General features: G+C 38.4%; 1 protein-coding gene across 1 annotated transcript; it reads left to right on the top strand.

Annotated features, from left to right (window-relative positions):
* The first annotated feature begins 7,448 nt into the window (after positions 1–7,448).
* Positions 7,449–16,006, top strand: POMP (proteasome maturation protein). The gene is made up of 6 exons (XM_058829598.1): positions 7,449–7,524; positions 8,980–9,077; positions 9,962–10,022; positions 11,997–12,098; positions 13,806–13,899; positions 15,519–16,006. Exons 1-6 carry the CDS (start codon positions 7,522–7,524, stop codon positions 15,584–15,586), a joined length of 426 nt encoding a protein of 141 aa, XP_058685581.1. The 5' UTR covers positions 7,449–7,521; the 3' UTR covers positions 15,587–16,006.
* The last annotated feature ends 825 nt before the right edge of the window (positions 16,007–16,831 follow it).

The following is a 16,831-nucleotide window of genomic DNA, read 5'->3' as shown; positions in this document are numbered from 1 at the left end:
CCAGGAAATCATGAGGTCTGAAACCAGCAGAACATCAGACTAATCACATATGAATGACATGAAAATAATATAAATGTAAAAGAATAAAACAAGATCTTTGACTAGAAATTAAAAAAAAGTGCTTGCCAATCAAACATCTGAGATGAAGAGAAAGCCTGAGAGTGTCCTAGGAAGCACCAGTGTGAATGAATTATTAAAAAACCCAAATATGATTCGAAACTGTATAAGAAAAATTGTATTACTGTAGCTATGTATGCACTGATGTGACCTCAGCTGAGGCACTCTACAAAATTTTGACTACTCATGTTCAAGAATGTGAAATTGGAGCGTGTTCTGGGAAGGGTTGTTGGGATTATCAAAGGAACAAATGATGCAGAGTTTTCATGTAACCTTCATGGAGAATGAACCGTGTGAGATAAAAGCCACTAGAACAAGTAGGTATAAACTGTCTCTGAGTGGTTTCTGTTCGGACATTAAGTTTTCATGATTGGGACAATGAGTTTCGAGTACAACTTCTCATAATAAGAACAGTCAGGAAAGAAGGAAGAGGAATGAGATCAAGTTAACTTAATATTCAAGTTTATTAAGATGTTATGAAAATAATTATACAGCATGGTTCTTTGTAATATCAGTGGACAGGACTCAGTAAGTCAAGAGGAACCCTTGAATCCAAATGTCGACCTTCTTCCCCCTCCTCATCTCCCTTGAGCTTGTATATTGCTTTGATCTGCCTGCTCTGATCCTTCACCACAAAGGTATTCACGTAAATTTACTCTCAGAGGAGGATATGACAGTCTGTCTTGAAATGTCCACTGTATATATTTCCCAAACCCTTTCAGGACTGTTTGCTTCTTTGAATAAATGGCTTGGGGTTTGTTTTTCCGGTAATATTTCACAGCTTAAAAAAGTCCTTCAGCGGAAGAAACCACACAAGTTTTCAAAGTTAATTTGCATCTTTTTTGTTCCAGCCTAAATCTAATTATTTAAATTTCTTTCTTTCTTTCTTTCTTTCTTTCTTTCTTTCTTTCTTTCTTTCTTTCTTTCTTTCTTTCTTTCTTTCTTTCTTTCTTTCTTTCTTTCTTTCTTTCTTTCTTTCTTTCTTTCTTTCTTTCTTTCTTTCTTTCTTTCTTTCTTTCTTTCTTTCTTTCTTTCTTTCTTTCTTTCTTTCTTTCTTTCTTTCTTTCTTTCTTTCTTTCTTTCTTTCTTTCTTTCTTTCTTTCTTTCTTTCTTTCTTTCTTTCTTTCTTTCTTTCTTTCTTTCTTTCTTTCTTTCTTTCTTTCTTTCTTTCTTTCTTTCTTTCTTTCTTTCTTTCTTTCTTTCTCTCTTTCTCTCTTTCTCTCTTTCTCTCTCCTCTTTCTCTCTTTCTCTCTTTCTCTCTTTCTCTCTTTCTTTCTCTCTTTCTCTCTTTCTTTCTCTCTTTCTCTCTTTCTCTCTTTCTCTCTTTCTCTCTTTCTTTCTCTCTTTCTCTCTTTCTCTCTTTCTTTCTTCTTACAATACAGATTTTACCAAGTGACATTGTCTTAATTTGTTTCTTTTCTCTTTAGTTCCAGTTCAGTATGTTAAATACAGAAGTTCTACAACTTTGTAAAGGTATGTGCTTCAATAACAGTGAAAAAAAAAAGCCTGCATTGGCTCTCTGCTGCAATATTCTTTACTTCATAAGTATAAAGCTGCCACTTTTTTTAATTCACTGTCAGCTTCTGTCACAAGCATGATATGATATAAACTGAATACAAAATCTCATTGTAACAAAGTTCCATCAACACACTATCAGCATCTCCGAGCAATAAACTGGAACTTGACTTAAGCTGTTGGTATGACACATTGTAGCGGTTTAGATGCAAAACCAGCACACACATATAACAAAAAAGTAATTCATGCCATGGAACAGGTAGCTGTAAAGACTCAGAATTAATAGATGTAATGCAAAGATCAAAACAAGTTAAGCCCATTATGTGGAAAACTTGCAGTAAGGAAGTACAAATAAAATCATCAATGGAAAATGTATACTCATAGTTTCAAATAATAAAAAAATTAGAAAAAAAAAAAAAACAAAAAATAAAATTTGTGAAACATTTTCTCCTTAGCAACAATTAACTTCCAACACCCTTTACAATGTAATATTGTTGAATGCAATAAAAGCTTTTCCTGCAGAAACAGTGGAATAGTTCTCCATTACAAAAACAATGTTATTTTTTTGCTCCTTCAGTGAACTCCATTCTCCAGTGCGTGGGATCATTGCACCTGTGTGGAACTCTGTAAGTCAAGCAAGCCCTCTACAAGTGTCAGGGCTTGCTTGTGAGTTTACTGTAAGCTATGACCTCTGTCTACCTAGAAGTGAGCAAACTGCAGTTTTCTGTCAGAAATGACTCACCAGATTTAAACGTAAGCCCAATCTTAGGTTTGAAAGGCTCAAGACCTATTTCTGATTTTGCTGGCTAAACCTAGGCACTGGCTGGCTCACATCCTGAGGAGTACAACACATTATTGCCTTTGAAGATTTGAGCCTTAACTATTTCTAAGCCAGATGCCACCATGATATCCATGTGCCTAATTCTTATATAGCGCATTGTGGCTGGATCAGAAACTTTGTCACAATTTCATTTTTTAAAATAACAGAAAATGCAAGTAGATTATATTTTTGATCGGCAGTTTCTTAGAGGGGAAAAGAAAAAATATTCTTAGTGATGCATATATTTTTGCTGAAAATGGCTGTTTTCTGTGCTGAATGCCAGCTTTTCAGTTCTGGTGATTATGGGTTCTTTTATTGTATTCAGCCATAGGAGGAAATTAAGGTGACTTCTGATTATTTAGCTGCTTAATGGATATGGTTGAGTCAGAGCAATCTCAGACTCCCCTTTTGCTGCTAGGCATTTTGGCAAACTCTTGTGGGATTTTTTTTTCCTGCACAGTAGCAGGACTAGGAAGTAATGTTCCATTCAATTCTTTCAGCTGTGACTACCATTAATTAAATCCAAGGTTTCCCGTAGGAAGACACTCTCACAGGAAATGTGCTCTTAGTCTCACCTATCTGCTCAGAGTGGGTATGCTTCTGGGAGAAAAATCACTCCAGACTGAGGGGAAACATAAAAATATTTTCCTTTGAATTCTCATGAGGAGCCTGATTGCAGACCAGAGGCCCTGTCTATGTGAACACTGGCTGGGTTAAACGTTGGACTCAGACTGAAGGATTAGTTTAATAGTGTCACAAGGAGGTAACAGAGCTTATTGAAAACAGTTATCAATCCATTAACTGGGAAATAAGCCTACCAGCATTCTGTCAAATACTGTCCATATAGCTTCAGCTGTTGCACATACCTTGCTTTTTATCTTTTGACCTTGTTTTTTTTCATAATTCTCAAAGCACTGAGAGTGAGAAAGTACTCAAACCCAGCCAGGAATATCTGAGCGAAACTGAAAAGAGGTGGCTGGGGAGAGCTGAGGGAAGCAGGCGCGGGGTGTTCGGGTACCGAGCATCCCCTAGCGATCGGCTCCCTCAGTGCAGCATCCTGCCTTTGAGTCTGCTCAAAGAGCTCAGGGAAGCCCAGATCGGCAGAGTACAAACAACGGATCAGTACAAATAAAGTACTCCCAGACTTACAAAAGCACTGACAAGCTGCGAGATAAGTAATTACTTCTAGAAAACAAGAACTCCTTTTTAATACAAGTACATTATTTGGATAAAACTACAACTGGCTTCCCTTTTCTGACCCACCAAAAAGACTTTTATACAGATACATTATCCTTTCACTTAAACTTCACTGATGACTTATAAATCAGATAACGAAACGAGGGATTGTCAGTAGTGTTTCCCCACTAGACGTTACAGTATGTTAAAGAAGCCTACATTCATAGAGAGACCCTGATGTTCTCCTTCTGGTCACCTATTGGACTGCTTGCTGCTTTTGAATAAGGATGGGAAAGCTTTGACTAAAGAAGGTCCTACAAACTGTAGATTTTGCTGGTAAACAAACAGGAAAAAATAAACTCCTTCAGCAATATGTAGGGGGTTTTTTGGTTGTTTTCTTTTTTTTTTTTTTTTTTTTTTTTTCTCCCTGCAACAGTAATTTTTTTCTAAATACTTTCACCAGCTTCAGGAAAGGGTGGGTTAGAGACAGGGGTTTCCTGAGCCCTTTCAGAACATGGTTTTAACGAAGCCCTGTGTTCAGAAGAGCCCCTAGAGAGCCTTGTTTTGGAACAGTCTGACGCCTACATGTTATTATCTTTGCTACATTTTGCAGTTTTGTGTGAAATTTATTTTTAATCTTTAACAAAACATGCCCCTGTTTATCTTAAATTCAGAAAAGGTTTAATAATGTAAAACAAAATAACTTTTTAAATAATTAGATTTACAATGAATGCCAAAACATAAAAGTATAAAGCAAGTTAACAAGAAAGGAGTTCTGAAAGATCAAAGAAAATGTGTTTATTTGATTTGATTAAAAACAAATAAAAAAGTACTTTCACTTTAACAAGTTATAACTGTCTGTTGACAAAAACCAGTGAAAGAGTTTCCCAGTCCCACAGGATAAAGGTTTTCTTCTGATAGAGGTTCACGTAGTCAGAACAGATTGCTGACACTGATATGTCAAAGCAATTATATATTGAAAAGTGACAAAGCCACATCAATATCAAAAAACATGGATACAAAGACAAGTTTCCTTGGAGAACATACTCCTTTTGCAGCCTTTGCCCCCCACAAAATTTTTTTAGGATTAAGGTTAGGGTTAGGTAGCAAACGCTGCCCAATACCAGCCTTCTCTACCCATGGAGGAGGAGATCTGTGGAAGCCAGCTTTCTTCTGGGAACTCTGCTTATATGTTAAAGCAGGTTTTGAGCTAATGTTGTGCCTCTGTGTCACAATTTTTGAATCCACCCTTCTTCTGGAGGCTTCAGCAGGAAATGTACAGACCTCCCATGAAATGATGCCCTGCTGGGATCCAGGCAAGGGGAAGCCAAGTAACTGAAACTGGAATTTGCTTTAGGTTGGGCTGTTTTAATTTTGTTTAATGAGGTTTTTTGGGTTTTAATTCCAATTTAACTGATAAAAGATTATTTGAACAGTATAATTTTTTTTTAAAAAATAAGAGTAAACACTTGCCCCATTTCCAAAAGATAAAAGTACCCACAGTCTAAGGATAGCTTGAATCTTCAGTGAAGGTCCACAGCTAAATCAAAAAGACCAGATTTGACATTCCAAAAATGCTGTGGTAAAAACTTAGAGAAAACACTTGAAACAGTCATGTATTTCAGACCTCCTCTACATAAAGTGATGAAAAAAAATTCAGAAACACCCCCCTCCCCCCCCAAAAAAAATTTGTAGTTTATCTTTAAAGGCAACATGTGAAATTAATCATTGTAACTTTGTAGAAATTAGAGGCACTATAGTTATTTTCACTTTAATTTTAAGGCTTCCACATCCCCTTAAAAGGGTGCCTTCAGACAAGAAGGCCCCTTTAGCAATTGCACCCACTGCATCTCACCTTCTATCCTGTTACCATCTACCATCTGCCGAGGAGATGCCTTCAGGCAGAGTATCCAGCCCTGCAGCCAGGATAGTATCGACAGGGGGGTTTCAGCACACAGGGCACTGTGTGCCAGGGCTGCTGTGACTGATGCAGTGCTCTCATTTCTAATCCCATTTCTGACAATTGTTTGTGCAACTCCTATTTATTTGCAGTGGGGCTTCAGAGAGGCACTCGATCACCCAGTGTCGAGATGCTCACTGCAAGATCATTAAGCAAAGTTGGTTGTGAAAGAAATCAAGCCTTGATCCAATCTGAAATACTTGGTAATCTGATGAAAAAAATACATGTGGGATTTGTGTTTATGTCTGGAAGTTTTCCCTAGTGTGAATGCCTCTAAAGGAAAACCAGTTCTTTCTTGCAATGTATGTCCTTTTATGTTATGCAGCCTAGACTGCAGATCATAGTGATGTCAAAAATGTACATGGAGTGATTGCATCCTGTCTGTGTCCTGCAAGAATGACTTTGAAAGTTAGATGTTTCATCTCTACAGTCATATCCTGATCAACAAACTCAGTCAATAAATAAATACATTTAGTGACAAAACCTAGCTTTCTGTAAGCTGCAGTTAAACAGGAACTTGATTTGTTTTTCTGTATTCACATCTATTCTATAATAATGAATCCAGCACCACAATAACCAAGTACCCATTATAATTATAAGATCAGAGAAACCTTTGTGGTACTCATTTTCCTAAAACTTATTTTAAAAACTCCAGTCCTCCATTCTCATTCTTTTGAAGTTTTTGCTTTAAACCTAAGACTTAAATACAAAGGGCCAGAACTTGGGTTGAGAATGTGGGGGGTGGGGTTTAAGAGGTGTAGAGATTTTTCCCAAGAAAGAGAAAAACGGAGTATAAAGTCTATTGATTTTTCAATTTTTATTTTTTTTTTTTTACAAATCCAAGTGCCATTAAAACATATATTAAATTGTTGCAATATTGCCTCTATGTCTGTGTGTGTGCATGTGAGAGAGAGAGAGATGGTGTTTAATAGCTACATATAGAATTTACAAACACAGACCCATTCGGGTTATTAAGGGCAACCCAAATTAAAAGGTTAAGGCCTTATATGAGCCACATTTCTCAGAAGAAATATATGAAATAAATGTCCCAGGTACACACGTGGAGCTATGCTTTGAAATATACGGGAAACTCTCTGGAAGCACCACTGCCTGGTTTCCCCACCTCAGGCTGCCAGCACTCTGATGCTTTTGGAGCAAAACCCAAGCAGTTTTTGCTGCCTGTGGCAGGGCGGGACAGGATGGGCTCGACTGAGAAAAGCTCCCCACACCAGGCACCACAAACTTGGCTGCCCGGGTCTGCTATGGGAAGGTGTTAGACACCTTCAGCACCTGCTTGGGGCCACTGAGACAGCTGGGCTTTGCTGGCATGGGAGAACGGCCTGGAAAAGAAGGGGCTCAGGGGTGACCTTATTGCTCTCTACAGCTGCCCTAAAGGAGGGTGCAGCCAGCTGGGTGTCGGCTGCGACCCAGATAATAAGTGGCAGAAGGAAATGGTCACAAGTTTTCTCAGGAGAGGTTTAGGTTGGACATGAGGTGGAATTGCTTCACAAAAAAAAGGTGATTTAACATCGGAATGGGCTGCCCACGGAGGTGATGGAATCACCGTCTCTGGAAGAGTTTAGGGAAGGACTATGTGTGGCACTCAGCACCACAGTGTCGCTGAGATGGCGATGTCCGGTCACAGGTTGGACTCGCTGTTCTCACAGGGCTTTTCCAACCTAGCTGATTTTGTGCTTCTGTGAACAGCGCGCTCAGCCTACGAGACACAGCCCCGCGGGTCAGCGAGCTGTACCCAAGGCGGGCTCAGGCCGGGACACGAACCCCGAACCCCTCAGCCCTCACCCCGGCCCCGCCCCTCAGCGCGCCCATTGCCCCGCGCGGCCCCGCCCCTCACGCGGTGACGCACGCGGGGGCGGGGCGGAAGTGAGCGGGCGGTGGCGGCGGAAGTGGCCGCGCGTGTCGGGGGCTCAAGATGGTGAGTGCGGGCAGCGGCGGCGCTGGGCGGGCGGGGGTGTTCTTGTGCCGGACCGCACCGAGCCGCACCCGGCTGGTCCTCCCGCTCCGCCGCCGCCACGTTCCTCTCCCCTCGCCCTCTCGGTGTTCCCAGGGCCAGCGGGGCCGTGCTGAGTCACGGCGGTCCGGCGCGACCATGGCGGACTCCCTCATGGGCGCGGGGGCCCGGGAGGCGCGAAGGGCGCGTGGCGGCTGTGGTTAAAGCCCTTCCTTCCCGGGGACGGGAGCGGGACTTCCAGGCGGGACCGCGATCCCAGCCTCCGCAGCCTGCGGCTTCGGCGGCGCAGCTCCCGGGGAGGGAAGTCGCGCCTCGGCCCTCCGTGGTGGGCAGCGGCGCTGGGAGCGCCTCAGACGGGCCGGGCACTGGTGTGGCTCGAGAGTTGCATTTGGGGAGTGTTTCGTGGTTTTCTCCGTGATTTTAACTTTGATCTTCCCTCTTGTCACGTCCCCCAGGTACCGTATCTGTTTAATGCTTTCATTTACAGCAGTCCCACAAAGGTCTAGTCAGCGCGGAGCTGGTAAATTGGTAGATGCTTTATATCAACATCATCTACGTGCGTGTAACAACAGGCACGTTAGGGCTGGCTTACAGCTCTTATGTTACTGAGAGCTCACATGTTGGTACAAAAGATCTTAGTGTAAGCATGAGTTTTCTGTTGGATCTGCTGGGGCAAACCCTTGCACTGAACTGCTCATCACTGTCACCTTCCAGAGATTGTAGCTGTCCCCTCTGCTGCTTATTAGACATTGTCCTATTGGTGGAGCAATTTTTATGAACAGTTCTAAAATCATCTTGATAAATTCGGGTAGGTTAGAGTGAAATTAGTGGCTTGGTTGCTAGTAAGCAGTACTTAGTAAGTCTTCTTACTACGACTTACTAAGTCTTCTGGTAAGTCTTCTTCTGGTGATCCACTACAAGTTACTGTTTTCCTTTGTTCTTTCAGTTAACTGGCACACGAGACTGCTCAAATACACCTTCTCCTCCTTATGGCAGCTTCAAACCATAGCTACACTTGATCTTGTGTCAGTATTACAATAAATGAAGGAATGCTCCTTTCTATCTTGTCAGCTGTCAGGACTTGACTCTTTCTTTTCCTTCCCTGCAGCCCAGGGTGGGAGCAAACAAGCTATATTGTGAGTTCAACTTGATGTGGGTCAACCAGGTCCAATAATGTTGTCAGTACCTTTAGTTTTTATCAGACTCTCTGAAAGAATTTTGTATTAGTGTAGGGTTTATGTATTTGGGTGTTTGTGTGTGGTTTTGTTTTGCCTCTATTTTAAAGAAACTCGAAAGTCTAAGGCTTATCCAGTAGTACTTTAAGGAGCCTTGGAGCACTTCCTTTCATTTGGCTGGTCTAATGGCTCATACAAAAGCGGTCTTGTTCTGTTGAAGTAATCCTCTTTCTTTTTGTTCCAGAATTCCAGAGGCACTGCTTCTCTGTTGAAGGATAGTATTTCATTTACAGAAGTTTCATCTGCAGGGCTATTTGAAGGTCATGATCTTCTGCGCAGAGGGTACGCTTTACTTTTGCTTGCTGAATTGTTTCATAGGCAGTGTTAAACTTCAGTCTGTATTAAATGTTGGCTTTTTACAGAACTTTTGTGCAAGGTGCGTTGCAAATAGGCATTTGGCTCTGTGATAGTGTTCTTTAGAAAAGAAACAGCAAAGTACTGATAATTGTGAAATAGCTGATAGTTTTAATATACATGGATAAAAGTGTGCAGTAACACTGTGGGAGATGGTTAATTTCAGCATTGAGATAAACCCCAAAAATAATATAATAAATATAGTTGGAGGAGTTTGCCATTTTTACACAAGCATGAACCTTCCCTCTCTGTCTTGGATAATGAATTTAAAATAAGTTAGTGGAGTCTAAAATGCCACACAACTGGCATTGGGGGAAAATGTGTACAATATTCCATTGCAAAAGCATCAAAATTAAATACAGTGTAGCTTGGACATAATTAAATCTGTAATTTATTATATAATATAAATTATATTATTATATAATTATATATTATATTTATATAAACATATTCAATTATTATATAATTATATATTATTATATGATATAAAGTATATTTATTATATAATTTACAGATTACAGGTTTCATTTATTAGTATTTTCATCTCTTTCTGAAAGGAATCAAGGAAGAAAAACACATTCTGTTTTGTCAAGCATAAAGGATGTTTGAAACGCTTTTTCTTCTGGTAGTGCTGTAGTTAGAGGTTTTACTTTCTGCTTCACTATGAATCTTTTTTTTCTTTCTCTGTAGCTCAGATTTTGCTAGTTGTGTGTCTCTGTGGGCTGGTGTTTGTATCAGATTGGTTTTGGAATGCATCTTAAACCATATCCAAATTAATTTGAAGTTACTGTTTTTTCTTCTTGTTCTTCTAGCTTTACAAGTGTGAAAAGTGAATTGTTGCCCAGCCACCCACTGCAGTTGACAGAAAAGAATGTAAGCATAACATCAAACGTAGCCATCTTCACTCTTAATTAATTGCGAAGTTTGAATTGACAGTGTGGTTATCTGGACTGCTTTGTGCACCAGCAAGTAATGAGCAGGGTCTTTAACAGAATGAAGGTGTTCAACAATAGTAACATTTTATTTATACAAGTAACATTGTCAGCAAGTCTGTTTAATATTAATCTCTTACTTATATTTCTCCTCGTTTCAAGTGTGTAAGCAGGCTTCCAGGTAGGGACTTGTCTGGTCGGCTTTAGTCATCTAAGAGTGAGTGTGCAGCCACACAGGTAGGCCAGGGGCACACCTGTCACCTCGTGAAGGCTGATCCTCCCATTTAGTCTGTAGATTTACCATCTATCTTCATTTTCAGATTTTTTATAAATGTCTCAGTCCCATCTAGACATTTTACACCTACGGTTTCTCATAGCTGTTTGCAATCTCGTCTGCCTCAGTCATCGCTCATGGACCATTATGAGTGGTCTGTGGAAGGTAGAGGGAGGCCGAGCTTGCTGGTTGAACTGAATGTCTCTGGTGCCTGTTTCCTCAGCACAGAAAATACGATGTATCAAACTGTCCTGATGCAAAGTTGTTACTTTGATAGAATGTTCCAAATTGCTAAGTTAGACTGTCATGTCTAATACAGTCTAATTTTAGCCAGTGTTAGTGTTGCCTTGTATTTAAAGGATGATGTGAGCCTGTTTATTAATACTATAAATGTTTCAGAGCTATTTGTTTATTGTTTTGTTTTTTTTAACTCATTGCTATAACTTAGTTTGTAACTCTGTTCTTGCCATACAAAACCTGCATAATTAAAAGATCACATGCTAAAGAGACAAAAATGCACAGAAATAAAACAGGCTGTGTGATCCCCTAATGAATATGTGAGTCTTCTAAATTATTTCTCCCACATTTGGTTAATTTTTCTGTAACTTTAAGGCCAGTTTAAGAATTATTTTCGTGTACATTTGAATGAGAAAATACTTAACTTAGCCTGAGATTGTTATTTTTTTTTTGCTGCTATAATGTTAAAAAAGTTTTTCAGGTAGCACTGGTAGAAACCAAATGTTTCTCCTATCCAAAAATTCTTACCTCTATAAAATAAAAGAAATGGAAAAATAATGATAAGAATTATAAGATTAGGATGGGGCATATAAATAGTATTTTCTGTTAACTTTTGAAAAGCATTCAATATAGATTGTTACAAAGAAAATGTTTGTTATGTCTTTGACTTGTATTTTTCTGTTGGCTTTTGAGATCCCTTCTCATAAATATGTTCTCATAATAATAGGCTTTTGTCATGGTGATGGAGTACAGGTTTTAAAATTAGAGATTTGAATCTTTTTGATTATTTAAGCTTAACATTAAGTATAACTTACTTCTTTGTACTCCAGTATACATGAGTGAGAACTTTATTTTAAAAAAACCTCTACTAAATAGATTGTCTTACTGATAAGTTTGAAAGCAGTTGGGAAAAATATGAGTTTTCATTTGTTTTTTACAATCATAAGGAGTGCATGAGGTGCTCTATTTTCCTGATTGATTAGAAAAGAAGTATATCAAGTGTTTTCAAGTCGTCTTTGATGACTAATTAATGACATCAAATTGGCTTTTGTGATCTTCAGACTGGACTGAGTTTCCTGTTCATCCAGACAATAATGTAGTAAAGTAGTGCAAAACTATACCACTTGGTGGTGTTGCACCTCCTGATTATCAAAAGTAACAAAATAAAATTTCTGCCATTAACTTGAAATAAAATCCAGCAAAAAACCAATTTCATCTTCATAGAACAAATCTTACTGCATCACTCTCTTTCCCGAACACTTGAGACATGTTTGATGGTATCACTGCATTTTTACACACAAATTTAATAAGCAAGTTCTTTTAAGTAGGATGTCACGAATTTCTTCTATGGCTGTACTTTAAAGTAACTTTTTCTAAAATAAAAATCAATGTTGTTTGTGACAGTTCCAGTTAAATCAAGATAAAACAAACTTTGCCACACTGAGAAACATCCAAGGAATCCATGCACCTTTAAAGCTGCAGATGGAATTCAGAGCAGTGAAACAGGTAGGCATTTATATCCAAGTGGTATAACTTAAGCCATTTGAAAAAAATGTTTACCTTAAAACATGCTTTCAGAGGCACATCTTTCTTTGTTGAGATACTTTATGTTTCTAAAAGAAATTTATTCACTTATAAAAAACTTCTGTTAAAAATGATGAACTAAACCATGCGATTACTAATTTTTAGAACAGTCAATATGCTAAAGCTTTTTAGCTGCTGTTCTTTTTTTACTGGTTATTAGGTGAAGTGGTGAGTGCTCTTGCCTTGCTGTGGAATCGCTTTCTGTAAGCCTTCAGAGAAAAGCAGGAAAAATTGAGTATTAATTCCTAAAATTAATACTCTCCCCTGCAGAACATATGACCTTCACAGGAAGGAGTCTCTGCAGCTGTAGGGAAAAGAGACTCAGGGGTCTGAAGCAGGTAGTGATTTGGGAGTAGATGTAGAGGTAATGTGAAATCTGATACAGAGAGTTTGCTATGCGCTTATTGTTCCTCAGCCTTTGTTGTAAGATCAAGGGAGGTCTACAGGGAGTTAAGTTCAAAGATTTTAACTCTTGAGAAGCTGAGTCTGTTGCCTTTTCCTTCTTTTTCCTAGGATTGAGGGTAGCTGGAGAAGGGGAAACAGAAAGCTCATTGATAATATTAAACTTTTTTGTCTTCTTGAGGGTTATCAGGCTACTAAGAGTGGGTTTTCCAAGTGAGTTAGAGCAATTTTATACTCCGAGTGATATGGTGCTACTAAATCATACTGAGCTGCATTAAGCTTGGCAGAAGTTACTGCTCCTGAAGATGTGAAAGTCAGGATGTAAGATATGAAAACATCCCTTTCTCAGCTGTGCTGTCTTGAGGAATCTTTTTCCTAACTAACCTGAAACGGGTTGCACATTGCAGAGAATGAGGGAGGTGAGGATATCCTGTTAGTCTGTCTCCAGAGGTGGTTTTGGGAGATGGGTGAGGGAAATAGGGTGATCAGAAGGTTTTTCACTTCCAGATTAATTTTGGGTATTCAAGTTTTCTTGCTGTTTAACTGAAGTATCTCTAGTAGTAGTGAATGCATTCTCAGAATGTTTGTGCTCTGAAATCTATGTGTACCACTTGGAATTTTTTTGGAAATACTGTGAGTAAAGGGTACAGAAGACTGTTGAAAGTAGCTGGGAGTGGACTTGAAACTTAAGAATAGATTGAGATTGGAGACATAATTATGATTTAGATTAATTAAAAGTAGGATTATGTTTAAATGTGAAAGTCAATATAGCTCTTTCACTTGCATTCCTGACCTTAGGAGGCTTAGAATGTAGTTTCCAAACTATAATACTTCAGTTGCCCAGTACTGACCTCAGGGTGTGGAGGTTTGCAGTGAACATCCCCAAATTTATGTGAGAGGAGCTTTACAGAGGAGACTTCATTATTTTATTATTTATTATTTTATTTATGAAAGTATTTAATTATATTTTAAAGTGCAGTATTTGCTGTACTACCAACACCGCAGTGAAAACTAAGAATCTGTCAGAAGGATGTTCTTTTCGAACAGATAACCAAAAGAAGATGGTCCTGTTTGCATGTCTTTGTGTGCCAGTAGTTCTCTCATTTCAGTATTTTTTTTTCTGCCTGTTGACTTTCCTCAGTCACTTCAGACTGAGAAATCCAAGTATGAACCCTTTCTATTTCAGACTTGCAGAAACTTGAACTCTTGCTTGAACTCTTTTTACAGGTCCAGCGTCTACCATTTCTTCACAGCTCAAACATGGCAATGGATATTTTGAGGGGAAATGATGAATGCATTGGTTTTGAGGATATCCTTAATGGTAAATACATTCTGGCTTTAATGTTATGGAAACATTTAAAGTTAAAATTTGGGAACTGTGAAGTTCTTCACCTCTACTGAACAAGAGAATTAAACTCCCAAAATACAAAGTACAAAATTAAATCCTAAAAGCAAAGAACTGGGGAAGGAGAAATAAATGTAATTCAGCTGTAAGTTATGTGAAATATTGATCAAGACAGTATTTGCATGTAGGCTGGGTTTTTAAAGGTGTAGATTATGCATGTAGGTTGCATGCCTCTTTCCTCAGAAATTTCTAAAATACTCGTGCAGATTTTGTCAAGGAGAGGTTACAAAGTTTTGTAAGTTCTGTGATTAAGAAGAAATGTTAGAGAAGAGGTACAGAACTAATGAAACAGATACTTGCCAGGGGAAAGGCTCCCTCAAATGAACTCAACAGGCTGCACTTGCGTGGTAGCCTTTGACTATTAGTATGTGTGGAATAGAATAAACCTGGGAAAATGGATTTTGAACAAATTATTTCCAGCTGGTACTTGAGGACATGGAAGGAGGCAGAGAGAGTATTTTGAAGTGGGACTGGGGAATGGAAATAGCTGGGGAGATAAGACAAATCTGAATCTAAAGGCATGGTGTAAATCTGGGGTTATTTTCTGAGATAGATATATAGGGACCCCGGGAAGGAATCTTGGGCTATTGTGGTTCTACAGGGGTCAAGCAATGTCAAACATAATTTGTAGAAATTTGGTTATTTACCATTGCTCACAACAAGCTGTTAGATTTTTTTATAGAGTGCTGAGGAGTGAGTGGGTTACAAGTGTTTTTGGTAAGGCTTTATTTATCAGGAAGTGGACTAAATATTTTTGTTGTTTCTGGAGGAATCAGAGGCATTAATGTCTTATTTATTGAAGGAAAACATGATTGTTGCACCCATAAAGAAAAATATTTCTTCCAAACAGTCACAACTTGTGTTCTGGCCCGGGGATTGTTTTTTCGTTTGTTGTAATTTTTTTTAAATTTTGATCTTTTATATAGAAAAGAAGTTCATGACTGTATTGGTCTCTCTTGTGTCCTCTCCACATTCCTTGGTAGCCTTTGAGTACAATAGCTAATGTCAACCATACTTTAAAGAATGGAGAAAATCTCAGAGGTATTTAGGGATGTAGAATTTCTGTGAAACTAGGCAGTTGGGTGGAGAAGAGAAATCAGGAGTATGCCCCAGCTAACAGAAGGGAGGACTGTGAGCTCCTGTTGTGCAGAGAAGTTGTGTTGGAAAGAGGTGTAGGGCAACTATGGAGAAAAACTTCAGTCAGACTTGAGTTTTTTCAAATGCTAAACTTGAAATGTAATCCCTTTGAGATTCGGGCAGTTGGAGTCTGTGCTTATGCAGAACTGGTAGGTTTTACTTGAAATGTGTGTGTGTCCTTTTGATAAGCTGTTCCACAATGTATATGTGTGTTCTCTGATCAGTGCTTTGGATAGAGGCTTCTGAGTTACATATCTGCACTCTGCAACACTGTCAAAAATCGGTCAAGTAACTGTTACACTAAGCATTGTAATTAAAATAGATGTTCACCTTCATTAGCTGCTGTTGGTCTTTGTGGCTTGGTAAAGGCCTCATGCTGTCAACTTTTCTTTTTCCAGATCCTTCCCAGAGTGAGATTATGGGAGAACCACACATCATGATGGAGCACAAGCTGGGTTTATTGTAACAAAATATACTTCACAAAAATGTTTTGTGTGTCTTTCTAGCGCAGATCTAAGTACATGGTACTAAATTGACACTCACAGTGTTAAGCAGACCTAGTTATCACTTGCCTTCCTTAATGAAAAGGCACATTAAATGTTTAAAGTCCATAAACTGTTCTGTGCTTGTTATCAATCATACAAATGTCCTGTAACTAGTTTAAATAATGCCTTTTCATAAACTGCTCAGGACAATAGCTTCTTAAATATGGAAATGCTATATATGTATACAAGAAATTAAAAAATACCCAGGCATTTTAAAACTGACTACTGTGGTAAATGCATTTAATGGGGGAAGAGGAAGGTATTTTCCGTTGCATAACTCTTTGTTCATGAAAATTTCCATACACTTTTTAAACTATTGAATAAAAGTTTGCTATAAATGCTATTGCGTTCCAAAATATATTTATTCCTAAATTAAGAATCTCTTATCCATGACCCAGTGTTGTCCCTTTTATTGCAATATCTTTAAGGGTCTTTAACGTCAGCATTGCCAGTTACATACCTTGTATCCCTCTCTTGACAGCTATTTATGAGTGAGCTATTAAGCTTTTGTGTAGAATTGGAAGTATTGCTGTAATAATGGGCTTAAAGGTCTAGATTTTTTTCATGTGTGTCCCTGAGAGGATATTTTGGTTTCTGAAAGTAGAAGCAAGTTCCACTTGGGGTTTAAAGAGATGTTTTAAAATCTGTTTGAACATAATTGAAAAGAGTGCTCCCAGGTCTAGGTATTTTATTATTAAGAAGGAATGCAGAATTATGAAAGTACCTAATTAAACTGGTGCAGTAAGAACCTGAAGGTATGGTGGTACAAATACAGAAATAATTATTTGTGGGTTTACTAAACTCAGATCTTAATTAAGGAAGAATGAGAGATTTATACTTAAATACACCTTTTAAAGGAGCAGGCCACTGGAAGGGTTTCTGTGTGCCTAAGTGATTTTATTTATTAAATTTGGGGTTGTAACAACTATTTCCAGTGTCATACATGTGATAGTATTATACCAATCCTGCAAGGCAGCTCATACAATGTGGTATATCAGGACAAAAAGTCTGTGGTTCAAAAAATGTTATCTATTGTCAGATATGAAGAACTGGAAACAGTATTTCTAAAACAGGAACTGTCTTTATTCAGCAGGTTTTAATGACTTTGTTAAATGTAGTTAGTGTTCTGTTGTATATAATTTTAGCAAGAATGTTACTATAAACCT

This window comes from Poecile atricapillus, chromosome 1 (genome assembly GCF_030490865.1).
Source record: "Poecile atricapillus isolate bPoeAtr1 chromosome 1, bPoeAtr1.hap1, whole genome shotgun sequence".
Classification (NCBI taxonomy): domain Eukaryota; kingdom Metazoa; phylum Chordata; class Aves; order Passeriformes; family Paridae; genus Poecile; species Poecile atricapillus.
Note: the sequence above shows the minus strand (reverse complement) of the source record. Positions and strands in the feature narration are given on the sequence as shown.